The sequence below is a fragment of the Capra hircus genome, chromosome 1, assembly GCF_001704415.2.
Source record: "Capra hircus breed San Clemente chromosome 1, ASM170441v1, whole genome shotgun sequence".
Taxonomy (NCBI): Eukaryota; Metazoa; Chordata; class Mammalia; order Artiodactyla; family Bovidae; genus Capra; species Capra hircus.
In genome coordinates, this window is record NC_030808.1 from 149,695,225 (window position 1) to 149,710,557 (window position 15,333).

General features: G+C 43.4%; 1 protein-coding gene across 1 annotated transcript in view; it reads right to left on the bottom strand.

Annotated features, from left to right (window-relative positions):
- Positions 6,248 to 15,333, bottom strand: part of KCNJ6 (potassium voltage-gated channel subfamily J member 6) — a 96,069-nt gene continuing 86,983 nt past the window's right edge. The window contains exon 2 of the mRNA XM_018052846.1: positions 6,248 to 7,610. Coding sequence (XP_017908335.1) covers positions 7,285 to 7,610 — 326 coding nt within the window. The 3' untranslated portion in view covers positions 6,248 to 7,284. The remainder of the gene's footprint in view (positions 7,611 to 15,333) is intronic.

Consider the following 15,333-nt stretch of genomic DNA (forward strand, 5'->3'; position numbering starts at 1 on the left):
AGGAAGGGTTATCATCCCTGAGCCACGTGGGTGCTCTGTGGGGTCAAGAGTGCTGGCCAAGTCAAGCTCAAAAGATGTAGTGTTCCCAGCAGACGCTTCTGGGGGAGTTGTCATCAGTTAGATGGTCAGAAACCAGGGCTGGAGGGAAGGACTCACCCACAGAGGTGGTGGATATGACCGAGGCTTCTGCACTACCCAAGGCTGAGTCAAGGGGCAAGGGAAGGCGTGGTTCATATGCATCCCCCAAGTCAGCCAGCCTGAGAGATGCTGCCAGAAGAGAACTTGCTATGATGGAATCTGTGAACAGTATTCTGTCTCTCTCTCTAAGCAGCCCTGTTAAACACCCAGAGGTCCCAATCTCACAGCTGTTGGGAACCCAGCTCTCTGCACTCCAGCTGATCCAGTTCCACCAGCTGTGTTTAGCGTGATGGACCCAGCGTTGATGTACTCCATAAGGCATTCAGTGTGGACTGGGGTTTTAGTAACCCAAGGTTCCATCTTAGGCTCCTGGGACGTCTTGTTCCTTTGGTTGGATATTTCATGTTTTCTATTAAACTTTAGGGATGATGATGCCTTGGGTGCTTATTTTACTAGTGCCTGTTGGTAGCAGATATTTACACTGCCTGAGAGATACAGCCCTTCATGTTCTTATAAAGATTGACTGGTTGATATCACAGCCTTCATGATCGGTGTTAATACAGGGGATGTGTAGCCTTAATCTTGAAATGGTTGATTACGCTTTTTGAGCAGAAACAATTTAGTTCTCTGAAATCAAGCTCTGTTGTCTATGTGGTCACAATTCTCTAACTGACCACAGAGCATGTTCAAATGCATGTCTAGGGGTGTGGTGTCTGAGAATAACTTTTAAGCACCATTTTCACTGGTGATAAACCTCAATCACTTAGTCATGTTGCTACTTCAGTGAGCTATTCTTGTGAGTACTAAAGTATTTTTTCCTCCTTCCCCCATCCCTCTTCTGTTTGAATTAGGTGGCTGTATGAAGCTTTCTTTCACCAAGGTAATGGGGCCAAGTAAAAGTTTGACTCCTTTTAACATTTACTTAAGTTTTATGGTGCTGAACTTTGAGATATTTTCTCTCGCCCTAAGTTATTATGCTGTTCCACGCAGCTGCAAAATTGTGAGCTTTTTGCGGGATTGCAGATCCCGTTGCCTAGTTTCAAACACAGGACCAAATCCATCCCAGTTTCCATCATTTACCTGTCAGCAATTCAATATCACAATAATTTATTACGAAACATTTTCTTTCCCACCTAACTTCCAGGAAAGCACCTGGAAGGGAACTTGATGTATTTTTTCAGTAAAACTAAATGGGTGAAAAACCTGGCTTGGCTGACCTATGTCTGTCTTTAAAAATGCTCCCTTAGAACTCAAGTGAGTTCAGTCTGGTGGTCCCAAAGAGTGTCATTTAATATTGATTCATCTCGAAACCCCAATGTCTGAATTTCTTTGATCCAATATTTCTGTAGCTGCCAATCTTTATCTTGTACTTCAGATTCAGAAAGCAGCAAACAACACACCAATTCTTTTACTACACCTCTTTTTCTTCCTGAGCATTTTTTCAAAGGACCTGTTTGTTTTTATTTGCATGTTACCCTTTTAGCTGAGTAGCTAGAGGGAGCCAGAACATGTACAGCTAGACAGGAGTGGTAGCTTAGGGTTCTTATCATATTGATCAACTGTGGGCTAGAAGAACCTGGCAAGGAAAGATGGAGAGACAGCTCAATCGTCTAGCTAGTTCTGTTCCAAGAAGGCGTGAGAGGAAGGCAGGTAGGGAGGGGAATTTGTTTGGACATGTGGCAACCACTGCAAATCCAGGCCATCCCACTCCACAGAGACTGGGGACCCAACCATCTCAGTATTTAACTCCTGTGAATGTCAGTGAAGCAATAGCTCAGTGAAGGAATAGCTGGGAATTCTGACAAAAAGGAATCATTCATTACTTTTAATTTTTAATATAGTAGTTTTACCACACCACTTTCTGAAGTTGCCACTGAATCTTGCCTCACTATTTACTCTTTTTACCACCCTTGGGGAAGTGGTTATAATAAGGAAACAGTTTTTCTTTGAGACTCAGCTCAAAGAAACATACAACTGAAAAGCAATTGTCTCTCTTATTAAAAAATAAGTTATTTTTCCTCAAATAAACCCATGCACAATACTGGAAATAAATTTATACTTGAAAATAGATTTATAGTGGAAAAAGATCATCATTATTCTAAGTTGCCCAGGAATCTTTTAATAGTACAGTACAATATGCAATAGTATTTAATGGTACTAATAGTATTTAATGGTACTAATAGTATTTGATAGTACAGTACTGGGGTTGGCAAACTTCTCCTGTAAAGGGTCAGATAGTAGTTACTTTAGTCTTCTGGCTATGGGGCCTCTGGCTAATAAATTCAACTCTGCTGTGTATTGCGAAAATGGTCACAGCAGCCCATAAGCAAATGGGTGTGCCTGTGTTCCTATAAAACTTTATTTATGGATACATACATTTGAATTTGATGTAATTTTTACATGCCACTAAATATCTTTCTCTTTCTTTTATTTTGCACATGGATTTGAGACCAGGATCTGTAATTAACTGGACTTGTGGCCTCAAGGATATTACTCAGCTTGCCCAAACCCTAGTTTTCCATCTGTAGAGTGTAAATTATAATATTCAAGCTCTCATGGTAGATTAGAATTGAATGAGATAATTCATGAAAGTGCTTTGAATGCTCCAAAACACTACACAACGTAGCATGTACTAGTTTTGTTATTATTGTCCATACTGTATTTTGTAAAAATCAAATAGTAGCCTGACCAAGTTTTGACTTCTAGATGACACTACATCCAGAAGCTCTCTATGACGTTAAGGGCAGAAATACTTGGGGGAAGTACATTTTACTCAGTTTTGAATTAAAGGATGACATTTGCCTAAATACAGGTTGGCCATAAAATCTAGAAACAAGATATTATTAATTGACTCTACTGTAATGCTATATCAATGAAATATTTATTAGGTATCTATTATCTATATTTTTTTACTTCATAGCCATCCACTGAAAAGAAATGATAGAAGACAAAGTTCACCATCCGTGTAAGACATTTAACTTTCAACTACCCTTTAGGACTCTTTTGAATCAGAGTGTCACCCAAGTCACGGCAAGACTGAAAACTAGTCAGACTAGTTTGGCAAGCTCTTTTGGAAATGACTATATTTTATTTTATTTTTTATCTTGAAGCACTTAGCTAATCAAAATCAAATAATTTCACATTCTTTCGGTGAGTTCAAATAGTTTTTGAATAGAGCTTTTGTCCACTGGCACCCACATTCATAAACACTTTCTGAATATCCCAAAGATACCGACTTCGACCTAAATACAACAGCAAAGGAGGGGGGGCGGAGTAAGAAAACTTAGGGAGAGAGAAACAGGAATGTTGCTTGGAAACTTCAAAACTTAGGCTTTTAAATAAAGTCATAAATAATTTTAAAATTATAGAGTATCATGAGAAATAGACATTTCAGAGCCTTCGTTTGGTTAAACTGATAAGAGAAAATTGTGCTTTAGAAATAGGCTGAACTTTTTAGATACAGTGGCTGGAATTAATATTTGGGAACATAAGATACTAAACTAAATTGATGGAACTAGAACTGGAGAATGAGGGAAATAGCAAAAGAAAGGGCTGGATGGAAGAAGGGGATGGGGAAAGAGACATTTCCTTCCCACGGACCTAGAGTGTCTATGTATTGGACCAAACCAGGCCAGAAGCCCATGTTTTGAAGAGATTGAAAAGCGATGACCTGTCCTTACAGGGATCGCAAGGGTGTAAATCCAAAAGAGTACAGTTTGCCCATGGGACATCCAGAAACATAAACAATTTTATTAGTTACATAAAACTGAGATAAACAGGTGATCTTCTAGTCAGAAAGCATGTTGGGGTGGGTGGCAATGAGAATCTGAGGGTCTCAGCAGCCCTTGGGGAGGTCATGCTTCCAGCTGAGTCTGTCTTTTCTCCAGATTGGGGTCAGCTATGGCAAGTTGTAACCCTTTCGTCTAAAGTTCTTATCTGGCTAATGATACGGCCATGCTTTTTTGGGAAAGGGACTCAAATATGCCACCGGACAGATCAAAATATCAAGTTGAGAGTGATCCTCATTCATTATGAATATTGAAGGATTACAATAGGCTTATTTATTTCAATAATGCTGGATTTCCTATGGAAATAAACAAGGGACTGAGTGATTGGAGACTGGATATGGTGGAAGAGAATGCATAGAAACTGTAGAGTCATCTTTGCTGGACTGTCAATGAAAAACACCTTTCAATACTTGCTACTTAGAAAATTCAGTCTTAATGAGCTTCTTTCAGTTCCAAATCTTAACAGTTGACACAAAATACACTGTTAAACTGTGTTAGCAACAATTGTAGAAAAATAGACATGTTTGATAAGGACATTCTAATAAAAGGTTCTTCTGGAGCATCATCATTTAAAGATTCAGAGGCTCACATTACAAAAACGAGATTTGGTTAGTGTTCCGTCTCCAACTACATTGACACCAAAGACAGTGAGAAAAGGGGAAAGACCTCACACCTGGGTGTCCTGTCACAGATACAGAACTGACACTTGTGTCTGCCCAAAGAGTTGCTAAGGCTCTTTGCTCAATTGTGCGCAAGGGGCCCCACCCCAACCAGACAACAGTCTGTGTTTTGTCCTTCAAGGCTTAGTAAAGCGTTTGGAAAGGCCCACTGAGTCTCCAGGAGCTATGTTAGCAGACGTTTTGCAGCCCCAGCTGGCCTTGCTTTGTGCTGCCATGCCTTTCCCTGCAACTCCAGTGATGCTGCAGGTTTAGCGTCCCCAAGGCAAGAGTGCCCTTTCTAAGGCTACGTTGAGGTAAGGCCACAGTGCCTCCCTACAGCCTGGCAAGAAACAACGGGGCTCCCTCCTCCTCAACTGCAACCTCCTTTTTGGAGTGTGTGGAATGAAAAAAACTAACACATGATCAATGCAAAAAGTGAAATGTTGGCACGGAGGCAAGAGCTACGGCCAGCAGTTTTGTTTTCCATATGATTAGTGCCAAGACGCAATTGTCTTGATACAAGGTGTCACAAGTGGGAGAAGAGAGACACCCTCCCTCCCCCGCCACGTCACATTTAGGAGTTACTTTCCTTATCTCTGGGACATGCTTTTAGTACATGAGGTCCCCAAACTACAGTGAAGGCCTGTGCTATCTGGTTAGGGAAGGCCAGGGCAACAGGGAAGGGCAGCTAGTTTGAGCTCTGCAATCACCACGGTGCAAAGCCTCAAACTGAGCACAGCTGTAGGAGCTGAAAATGAAATTGGATCCAGTCAATGAATATCTGTGATGGATGGTTGTGTTAGGGAACACACAGTTTATAAATGCAAAATCAACATGAAAGATCTGTTTCAGTGCAAAATCTCCACCTGCCCTTGAGGTTTTGTCTAAGATTCTCTCCTTTCTCTTATTTTTTCATTTGAAACATTTTTCATTTTTGAAAATTAGATTTTCAGCACAAAATATTGTTCCTTCCTTCCCTCCTTCTCTCCTCTCTTCTTTCTTTCTTTTTTCATTTACCTTTGCAGATTAAAATGAATTAAGACTGTCATTTTTTTGTCATTTTCTTTGGGAGATTCTTTGAATTTATAGTTTCTAACCTGTGGCATACTCTAAAGCGATTCTTTATTAGACGATCACCAAGATTGTTGATCTAATCATTGAATATTGAGTTCTGGTAATTTCATAATAATAATAATAATAAATATCAATGCAAGGAATTCTGACGGCTAAGTCCCTAGGTACAGGAAGAGTGTCAGATGGAGTCAAAGGGTGTGAGAACATTGATTATAGTATACTTTGCCCACTACATGCCATCATGAATTTCATGACTTTAGACCCAAACCATCTTTTATGAACTTACCATGTCTCATCTTTAAACTGTGATTATAGAGTGGAAACAGTGGGAGAGTCAGTGGTTTTGTAGAAGAAAAGGTTCTCAAACTATGGTTCTACAAAGGGTGAAACTCACTGGAAAAGCATCAACACATCATTGATGGGAATTCCCTGGTGGTCCTGTGGTTAGGACTTGGCACTCCTCCCCCTGCCAGGGCCCCAGGTACAATCCCTGGTCAGGGAATGAAGATTTCACAAGCTTCGCAGAATAGTCACCCCTACCCCTCCACCCCACCCCCCCCAAAAAAAGAAGGAAGAAAAACACACACACAAGAAACAAAAAAAGTGCACGTCATTGTGGCATGCCAGAGCATGTTCTCCTCCTGAAATTCTGCCCCAAGCTAGTCAGTGAGGTCCTTGTTGTCTTAAAAAGGAGACCTCAGTTTTGTAAACATTTCACAGTATATCAGCATATTGGTGATGGGTTTTGCCATCTACTGGACCTCCAAACTTCCCCCAGACCTATGGCTTATTAGAGTCAACGAAGGGAACAGTGAGGTACCCAAACGTCTGCCAGTCTGGGACACAGAACAAAGGCCATGCACTAAAGGGCCAGCGGTCGATGGGATCAAAGAAATCCAGAAAAGAGACATCAGAACAGAAATGCCTACTGTACTTTGGGGATCATTTTTTAAAAATCTTATTTCTAAAGTTATATATCTAAACCTACATTGATCTTACACCTATGTACAGTATTTAGCAGTTGTGTTCTACAGCACTTTTGTACATGCTGGGTTTCGTTACTAACTGCAAAAGAAGATAATTACATAAGGCATATATATGTACAGGGTTTTGTCTTCACCTCACCTGGGTCCTGTAACCGCAATGCCCACAGAGGGCAAGCACCTCGCCCCGTGGATGAAATTTATTGAGATGTGTAAAACAGAGGGCTCGACTCCATGTCTCACTGCGTGAATGAATAGGCACCAGAGACCTTCCTCGTCACATCCCAGGGAAACTCTTGGATGCACCCTTTTGAGCGATCTGCTATTTTACAACACATGCAAGGGAGTAGCGTAAATCTCTAGTCAGATGTGCTCTATCCCGGGAGGAGACCAGGCTGGGACCACAAAAGAGGGCATATGACGCCTTAACCCAATCTGCAAGCTACCTCGTCAATCTGAACTAACTGAGAGGGCAGGTAGATATTTTACACCTTGAAGATTTGTTTCCTGGTAATGCCAAACTGAAATATAAGGAAAGAACAGAGTAACAGACAGACAAGAAAGAGAATGAGAGACAAGGCAGGGTTGCGGGGGTGGGGGGTGGGGGTTGGAGAGGAGAAGGGGCGGCCCCGGGCCCGGGGACTAAACTTTGGATTCATTCTCTAGGTTTGCCACGTCACCATTTCTCTCCGTCTGCTCCTCAGGGTTCTTTTCCTCCTCCTCAGTCTCCAGTTCTGCGTGTTGGTTGAGTTTACTGGAGACAGACCAGCTCAGGGGCAGCTCGGCCCTGCTGGCTAACTCGGCCAGCTCTTTGGCGCTGAGAGATGGGGTGCTGGTCTCGTAGGTCTCATGGAAGCTGTTGTAGTCAACTTCGTAGAACCCGTCCTCCAGCGTCAGGACAGGCGTGAATCGGTACCCCCAGAGGATCTCACTGGTTATGTAGGAGCTTCGAGCTTGGCACGTCATCCCTGCCGAGAGGAGAGTAGAAGGATTAGTGCGTGTGTGTGTGTGTGTGTGTGTGCACACGTGCGTACGTGCAGGCTTCCCACTGACTGGGGGCTCAGGGAGCTGGGCAGTACTGCTGTGTCTAGTGTTGAGACTGTGACCTGCATAGACTGTTGTAACAGGGAGGAACAGCTCTGACTCCATATTTTATCTGCTTCCTTTAACCTTTGCACTCTGTTGCTTTTGCTGCAACTTACGAATGTTGCCGATAGCCTGAAATATACAGGAGACCCCATTTTCAAAGTTCTGACCTTTGAAGGTATAACATTGTCCTATTGGTACAGGATAAAAAGTTGCAGAAAAGAGAATAGCATTTGTCTTGCTGGAGTTTACAGGAAGGTCATGACCTGAACTATGTGGACAGTTGCAAGAAGGAAGGATTTCCCCTCTGAGAAGTTTGATGTTTTCGAACTGTGGTGCTGGAGAAGACTCTTGAGAGTCCCTTGGACTGCAAGGAGATCCAATCAGTCCACTCTAAAGGAAATCAGTCCTTAATATTCATTGGAAGGACAGATGCTGAAGCTGAAGCTCCAATACTTTCACCATCTGATGCAAAGAGCAGATTCATTGGAAAAGACCCCGTTGCTGGGAAGGATTGAAGGCAGGAAGGAGAAAGGGATGACGGAGGATGAGATGGTTGGATGGCATCATTGGCTCAATGGACATGAGTCTGAGCAAACTCCAGGAGGTAGTGTAAGACAGGGAAGCCGGGGTTCCCTGCTGCAGTCCACGGGGTCCCAAGGAGTCAGACATAACTGAGCAACTGAGCAATGACAACCATACATCCTCCCCTTTTAATATAAAAGGAGCCTGAATTCTAAGTCAGGTAAGATGGTTCTTTGGGACACTAGTCCGCCATCTTCTTGGTTTGCTGGCTTTCCAAATAAAGACAACTCCTTTCTCAATTTACTGGCCTGTTGAGCAGTTCAAGCTTGGACTCGGTAACAGTGCCGCAACTAGGGAGGTGTGCTTCTTGTCACAGACGACTAGTGTGCTACCATATGCGTGTGCTCTTCTGCGGAGTCCTAGGGAGTGAGGTGGGAGTTCTGGCCCACAGCAGGCAAAGCTTGCCTGCGAGGTCACAGGACAGCGTGTGTGCACACGCACACGGGTACACACTCATGTGGCTGTGCCTTGCCCACGTTTTGTTCCAAATTCACCTGAGGTCATGACCGGGATCTGACATTGCTTTCAGAGGCTTTGCCTGAGCCCTACTGGGATTTGAGTGCAGCAGCCACAGACTTAGAAAGAAAGTTGACTTATGAGCTACACTTACATGCCCTAAAGCTGGAGGCCTACGTCCCTGACACGTAGGTTCCCCAAATAAGGCTGGAAAGGAAACCCACCCGAGTTTGTACGTTCCCTAGGACTAGTGGAGATGTCTTTCAGCTCATGCAATAATATAACAAAGTCACTCCCCACCTCACCCGCCCTTCCTGCTTATAGACAAGAAAACTTTTTCTAATTTGCACAAAAATGCCATGTAAGCTAGTGGCAGCCCAGGAGTCAGGAGTGGCTTCCTTTTACAAGTGAAAAGGCAGAACAAGGGAAATCCCACCTGTTACTTTAAGGAGAGAAAACAAGGCAACAGGCTTGGGGTGAAATAGAAGAATGTCATTGGTACATTTTTCCGCCCCCACGAGGTCAAAGAATTCTCTTATGAAACTTCTCAGGAGCTGGAAGCATTCGCCATCCCTTCAGGTCTGATTTTTCCCTTCAACTCAGTAAGCTCAGTGCTAAAAGCCCATCCTGTTTTTAGGAGCCCATGAAAACTTTTATTTGCTTTTAAAGTCAGAAGAAAAAAAAAGAGATTTCAGGTAGAAGAAAATGTTAATATATTCATCTCTATATAAAGTCTATTACATATTCAATGGACATGAGTTTGAGCAAACTCCAGGAGATAGTGAAGGACAGGGAAGCCTGGCATGCTGCAGTTTATGGGGTCGCGAAGAGTCGGACATGACTGAGGGACTGAACAATGAACAACAACAGCAGCATATTACACAGTACGTGTGCGTGCATGCTCGGTCACTTAAGTAGAGTCTGACTCTTTGTGACCCCATGGACTGTAGCCCGCCAGGCTCCTCTGTCCCTGGGATTCCCCAGGCAAGAGTCCTGGAGTGGGTTGCCATGCCCTCCTCTAGGGGATCTTCCTGACCCAGGGAGTGAACCTGCATCCCCTGCATTGCAGATGGATTCTTGACCACTGAGCCACCGGGGAAGCCCTTATTATGTATCATATGAAGTAGGTTATATACTTCATACATATTATATCATGTAATTCTATAAAAATATAACTAAACATTTAAAAAATGGAATAAGGAGACCACAGAGGTGAAGCTCTGTAGGACTCATGATATTCCTACTGCCTCCTTGTGTTCATTCATCCAGGGGAGCAACCAGTCACTCAAATATTGTCCGTCAGGACAGTGAATAACATGCATTAAGCAATTGCTTTATGCTCAATGCAGTTGGGATAACGAGAATAGGACACAAATAGGTTTTACACAGAAGGGTTCAGATCTACAAAATATTCCCACAGCAGTGCATTGACTTCTCATGGCTAAAAGAAGAAAATGGTCCTAAGGATCGGGCCTTAAGGAGGCAGGGACTAAAGGACTGGCCTGCGGTAGCTGGCAGAGTCTGAGCCCACACAGTCCTCATTTAGCCCTTTGCTCTTCCTCTGAACCTCCAAACTGAATGCTACTCTTCTTCAATATTTTCCTGACTTGCCAATGGTTTGGTCCCCTCACCCGCATGCCTCGAAAACAAGTTTACAAGGCTACTAGGCATTGCAAAGCAAAGAACAACAGCATCTTGGTTTGATTTTTCAAAGAACGTTTCTCTTTGGAGTTAGCAAGTCTTTAGCTGTGTTTGGGAGTCATGGGGGAAGGCAAGTGATGGCAGGGTTATACGGGCTCAAAGTGAGGCACAGACAGGAAGTCAAAAGGAAAGATGATAAAACAATTATAACTTTTTTCCCCATAAAAGAAGCATAGGTTTATTTTAACATGACTAGAAAACAGAGACAGGCACATAAAATAATATCCACCCAGATTTTCATTTCTGGTTATGTAAAAGCCAAATTTACATACAGACTAGTTCCAAATAGGAAAAGGAGTACGTCAAGGCTGTATATTGTCACCCTGCTTATTTAAATTATATGCAGAGTACGTCATGAAAAATGCTGGGCTGGAGGAAGCACAAGCTGGAATCAAGATTGCCAGGAGAAATATCAATAACCTCAGATATGCAGATGACACCACCCTTATGGCAGAAAGTGAAGAGGAGCTAAAAAGCCTCTTGATGAAAGTGAAAGAGGAGAGTGAAAAAATTGGCTTAAAGCTCAACATTCAGAAAACGAAGATCATGGCATCCGGTCCCATCACTTCATGGCAAATAGATGGAGAAACAGTGGAAACAGTGGGAGACTTTATTTTTTGGGGCTCCAAAATCACTTCAGAAAGTGATTGCAGCCATGAAATTGAAAGACGCTTACTCCTTGGAAGGAAAGTTATAACCAACCTAGATAGCATATTAAAAAGCGGAGACATTACTTTGTCAACAAAGGTCTGTCTCGTCAGTTCAGTTCAGTTCAGTCGCTCAGTCATGTCCGACTCTTTGTGACCCCATGAATCACAGCACGCCAGGCCTCCCTGTCCATCACCATCTCCCGGAGTTCACTCTGATTCACGTCCATCGAGTCCGTGATGCCATCCAGCCATCTCATCCTCAGTCGTCCCCTTCTCCCCCTGCCCCTAATCCCTCCCAGCATCAGAGTCTTTTCCAATGAGTCAACTCTTTGCATGAGGTGGCCAAAGTATTGGAGTTTCAGCTTTAGCATCATTCCTTCCAAAGAAATCCCAGGGCTGATCTCCTTCAGAATGGACTGGTTGGATCTCCTTGCAATCCAAGGGACTCTCAAGAGTCTTCTCCAACACCACAGTTCAAAAGCATCAATTCTTCGGCTCTCAGCCTTCTTCACAGTCCAACTCTCACATCCATACATGACCACAGGAAAAACCATAGCCTTGACTAGACGGATCTTAGTTGGCAAAGTAATGTCTCTGCTTTTGAGTATGTTAACTAGGTTGGTCATAACTTTTCTTCCAAGGAGGAAGCGTCTTTTAATTTCATGGCTGCAATCACCATCTGCAGTGATTTTGGAGCCCCCAAAAATAAAGTCTGACACTGTTTCCACTGTTTCCCCATCTATTTCCCATGAAGTGATGGGACCAGATGCCATGATTTTTGTTTTCTGAATGTTGAGCTTTAAGCCAACTTTTTCACTCTCCTCTTTCACTTTCATCAAGAGGCTTTTTAGCTCCTCTTCACTTTCTGCCATAAGGGTGGTGTCATCTGCATATCTGAGGTTATTGATATTTCTCCCAGCAATCTTGATTCCAGCTTGTGTTTCTTCCAGTCCAGCGTTTCTTATGATGTACTCTGCATACAAGTTAAATAAGCAGGGTGACAATATACAGCCTTGATGGACTCCTTTTCCTATTTGGAACCAGTCTGTTATTCCATGTCCAGTTCTAACTGTTGCTTCCTGACCTGCATACAGATTTCTCAAGAGGCAGATCAGGTGGTCTGGTATTCCCATCTCTTTCAGAATTTTCCACAGTTTATTGTGATCCACACAGTCAAAGGCTTTGGCATAGTCAATAAAGCAGAAATAGATGTTTTTCTGGAACTCTCTTGCTTTTTCCATGATCCAGCGGATGTTGGCAATTTGATCTCTGGTTCCTCTGCCTTTTCTAAAACCAGCTTGAACATCAGGGAGTTTACGGTTCACATATTGCTGAAGCCTGGCTTGGAGAATTTTGAGCATTACTTTACTAGCATGTGAGATGAGTGCAATTGTGCGGTAGTTTGAGCATTCTTTTGCATTGCCTTTCTTTGGGATTGGAATGAAAACTGACCTTTTCCAGTCCTGTGGCCACTGCTGAGTTTTCCAAATTTGCTGGCATATTGAGTGCAGCACTTTCACAGCATCATCTTTCAGGATTTGAAACAGCTCCACTGGAATTCCATCACCTCCACTAGGTTTGTTCGTAGTGATGCTTTCTAAGGCCCACTTGACTTCACATTCCAAGATGTCTGGCTCTAGGGTTTTTCTAGTAGTCAGTATGGACATGAGACTTGGACCATAAAGAAAGCTGAGCACCGAAGAATAGATGCTTTTGAACTGTTGTGCTGGATAAACATCTGACAGTCCCTTGGACTGCAAGGAGTTCCAACCAGTCCATCCTAAAGGAGATCAGTCCTGGGTGTTCATTGGAAGGACTGATGTTGAACCTGAAGCTCCAATACTCTGGCTACCTGATGTGAAGAACTGACTCATTTGAAAAGACCCTGATGCTGGGAAAGATTGAAGGCAGGAGGAGAATGGGACGACAGAGGATGAGATGGTTGGATGGCATCACCGACTCAATGGACATGGGTTTGAGTGGACTCCGGGAGTTGGTGATGGACAGGGAGACCTGGCGTGCTGCCATTCATGGGGGTCACAGAGAGTCGGACACGACTGAGCGACTGAACTGAACTGAAAATAGCCAAATGGAACTAGAAATTAAAAATACAATGATTAAAATTAAACTCTATATGTTAAATTTATGTTAAAATCAGTCGGTTTCACATCTGATTGGAATTAGCTGAACAGAGAATCAGAAACTTGAGATACAGGTGTGAAGAAACAATGCAGGAAGCAGCCAAGAGGATGTCCTCGGGGAGATGGGGAAAGGACCTCTGAAAACCCTCTCCTCCATGAAGGTAATGAGGACATTGGCAGAAATTGACAATACAAACTCTTCAAAACTCTATAAATGAACTCCAGGAGTGTTTGTTCAAGAAAAATGGCGGAATCTCAGTAAGAACCCTGAGCTTGGCAAAGTTTCAGCGTCCCCCTGCTCAGCTTATGTTAGACTTCAAAATCAATAGCTTGGGCTTCTCCTGGGGGCTCAGTGGTAAAGAACTGACCTGCCAAAGCAGGAGATGTGGGTTTGGCCCCTGGTCTGGGAGGACTCCTCTTCTGAGAGGCAACTAAGCATGTGAGCCACAACTGCTGAAGTCTGTGCATTCCAGAGCCCACGGTCAGCAACCAGAGAGGCCCCCACAATGAGAAGTCCATGCACGGCACCCAGAGAGTGGCCCCTGCCTGCTCCAACTAGAGAAAAAGCCCAGGCAACAGTGAAGACCCAGCACAGACAACAATAAAAAAAAAAACAAACACAAAAACAACAAACCCAATAGCCAGCAACTGCGGTGCAAAAGAGCAGCTAGCAACTCCTGGAGGGTAGGAACAGAACTGGAGCTCTTTCAAATTCTCATGTTCAGAACTGTCATTATTTGAAGTTTCTAGCAGTTCCCTAGAAAGCCCCATTCACAAAACAGGTCTCTTTATTGACCAGGCACAGATCTTGCCCAATGAAAATAGCCTTTTTCCTTAGGTCATTTGTTGAAAACAACCAGTGGCTAAATTTTGTACTCCCCTTCCCCCAAATACACATGTTGTTCCAACTCCCCCAGAACCTCAGATTGTGACTGCATTTGAAGAGAGGGTCTTTAAAGAGGCAATTAAATTAAAATGAAGCCATGCGGGGGTGTCCCAATTCTCTGTGACTGGTGTCACTACGAGAAGAGATTAGTTATACAGACGAGGACAGAGGAAAGACTATTTGAAGACACAGGGAGAAGATCGCCACCTCTATTCACAGACTGAGCAGGGAGCAGCTGACCTTGCCAGGGCCTTCATCTTGCAAGCCTAGCCTCCAGAATTATGAGACAATGAATTTCTGGTGTTTAAGCCTCGCAGTCTGTAGTGCGTTGTGATGTCAGCTCTAACAAATGAACGTGCTTATTGAATTTCAGTGGGATAGTCAAACACATTTTCATTGCACCACTTTAATAAGATTTTGTTGTTGTTGTTCAGTCACTGAGTCACGTCTGACTCCTTGGAACCCCATGGACTGCAGCACGGAAAGGCCTCCCTGTCCTTCACTATCTCCCAGAATTTGCTCAAACTCATGTCTATTGAACTGGTGATGCCATCTAACCATCTCATCCTCTGTCATCCCCTTCTCCTCCTGCCTTCACTCTTTTCCAGCATCAAAGTTTTTTCTAATGAGTTGGTTCTTTGAATCAGGTGGCCAAAGTGTTGGAGTTTCAGCATCAGTCCTTCCAATAAATATTCAGGGTTGGTTTCATTTCGGATGGACTGGTTTGATCTCCTTGCAGTCCAAGAGACTCTGAAGAGTCTTCTCCAACACCACAGTTCAAAAGCATCAATTCTTCGGTGTTCAGCCTTCTTTATGGTCCAACTCTCACATCTGTACATGATTATTGGAAACACCATAGCTATGACAATATGGAGCTTTACTTTGTCGGCAAAGTGATGTCTGTGCTTTCTAATACGCTGTCTAGGTTTGTTACAGCTTTTCTTTCAAGGAGCAAACCTCATAATTTCATGGATGCAGTCACCATTCGCAGTGATTTTGGAGCCCAAGAAAATAAAGTCTGTCGCTGTTTCCATTTTTTCCCCATCTACTTGCCATGAAGTGATGGGACCAGATGCCATGACCTTAGTTTTCTGAATGTTGAGTTTTAAGCCAGCTCTCTCAGTCTCCTCACTACTGCGTGTAAACTAGATAGCTAGTGGGAAGCTGCTGTATAGCACAGGGACCT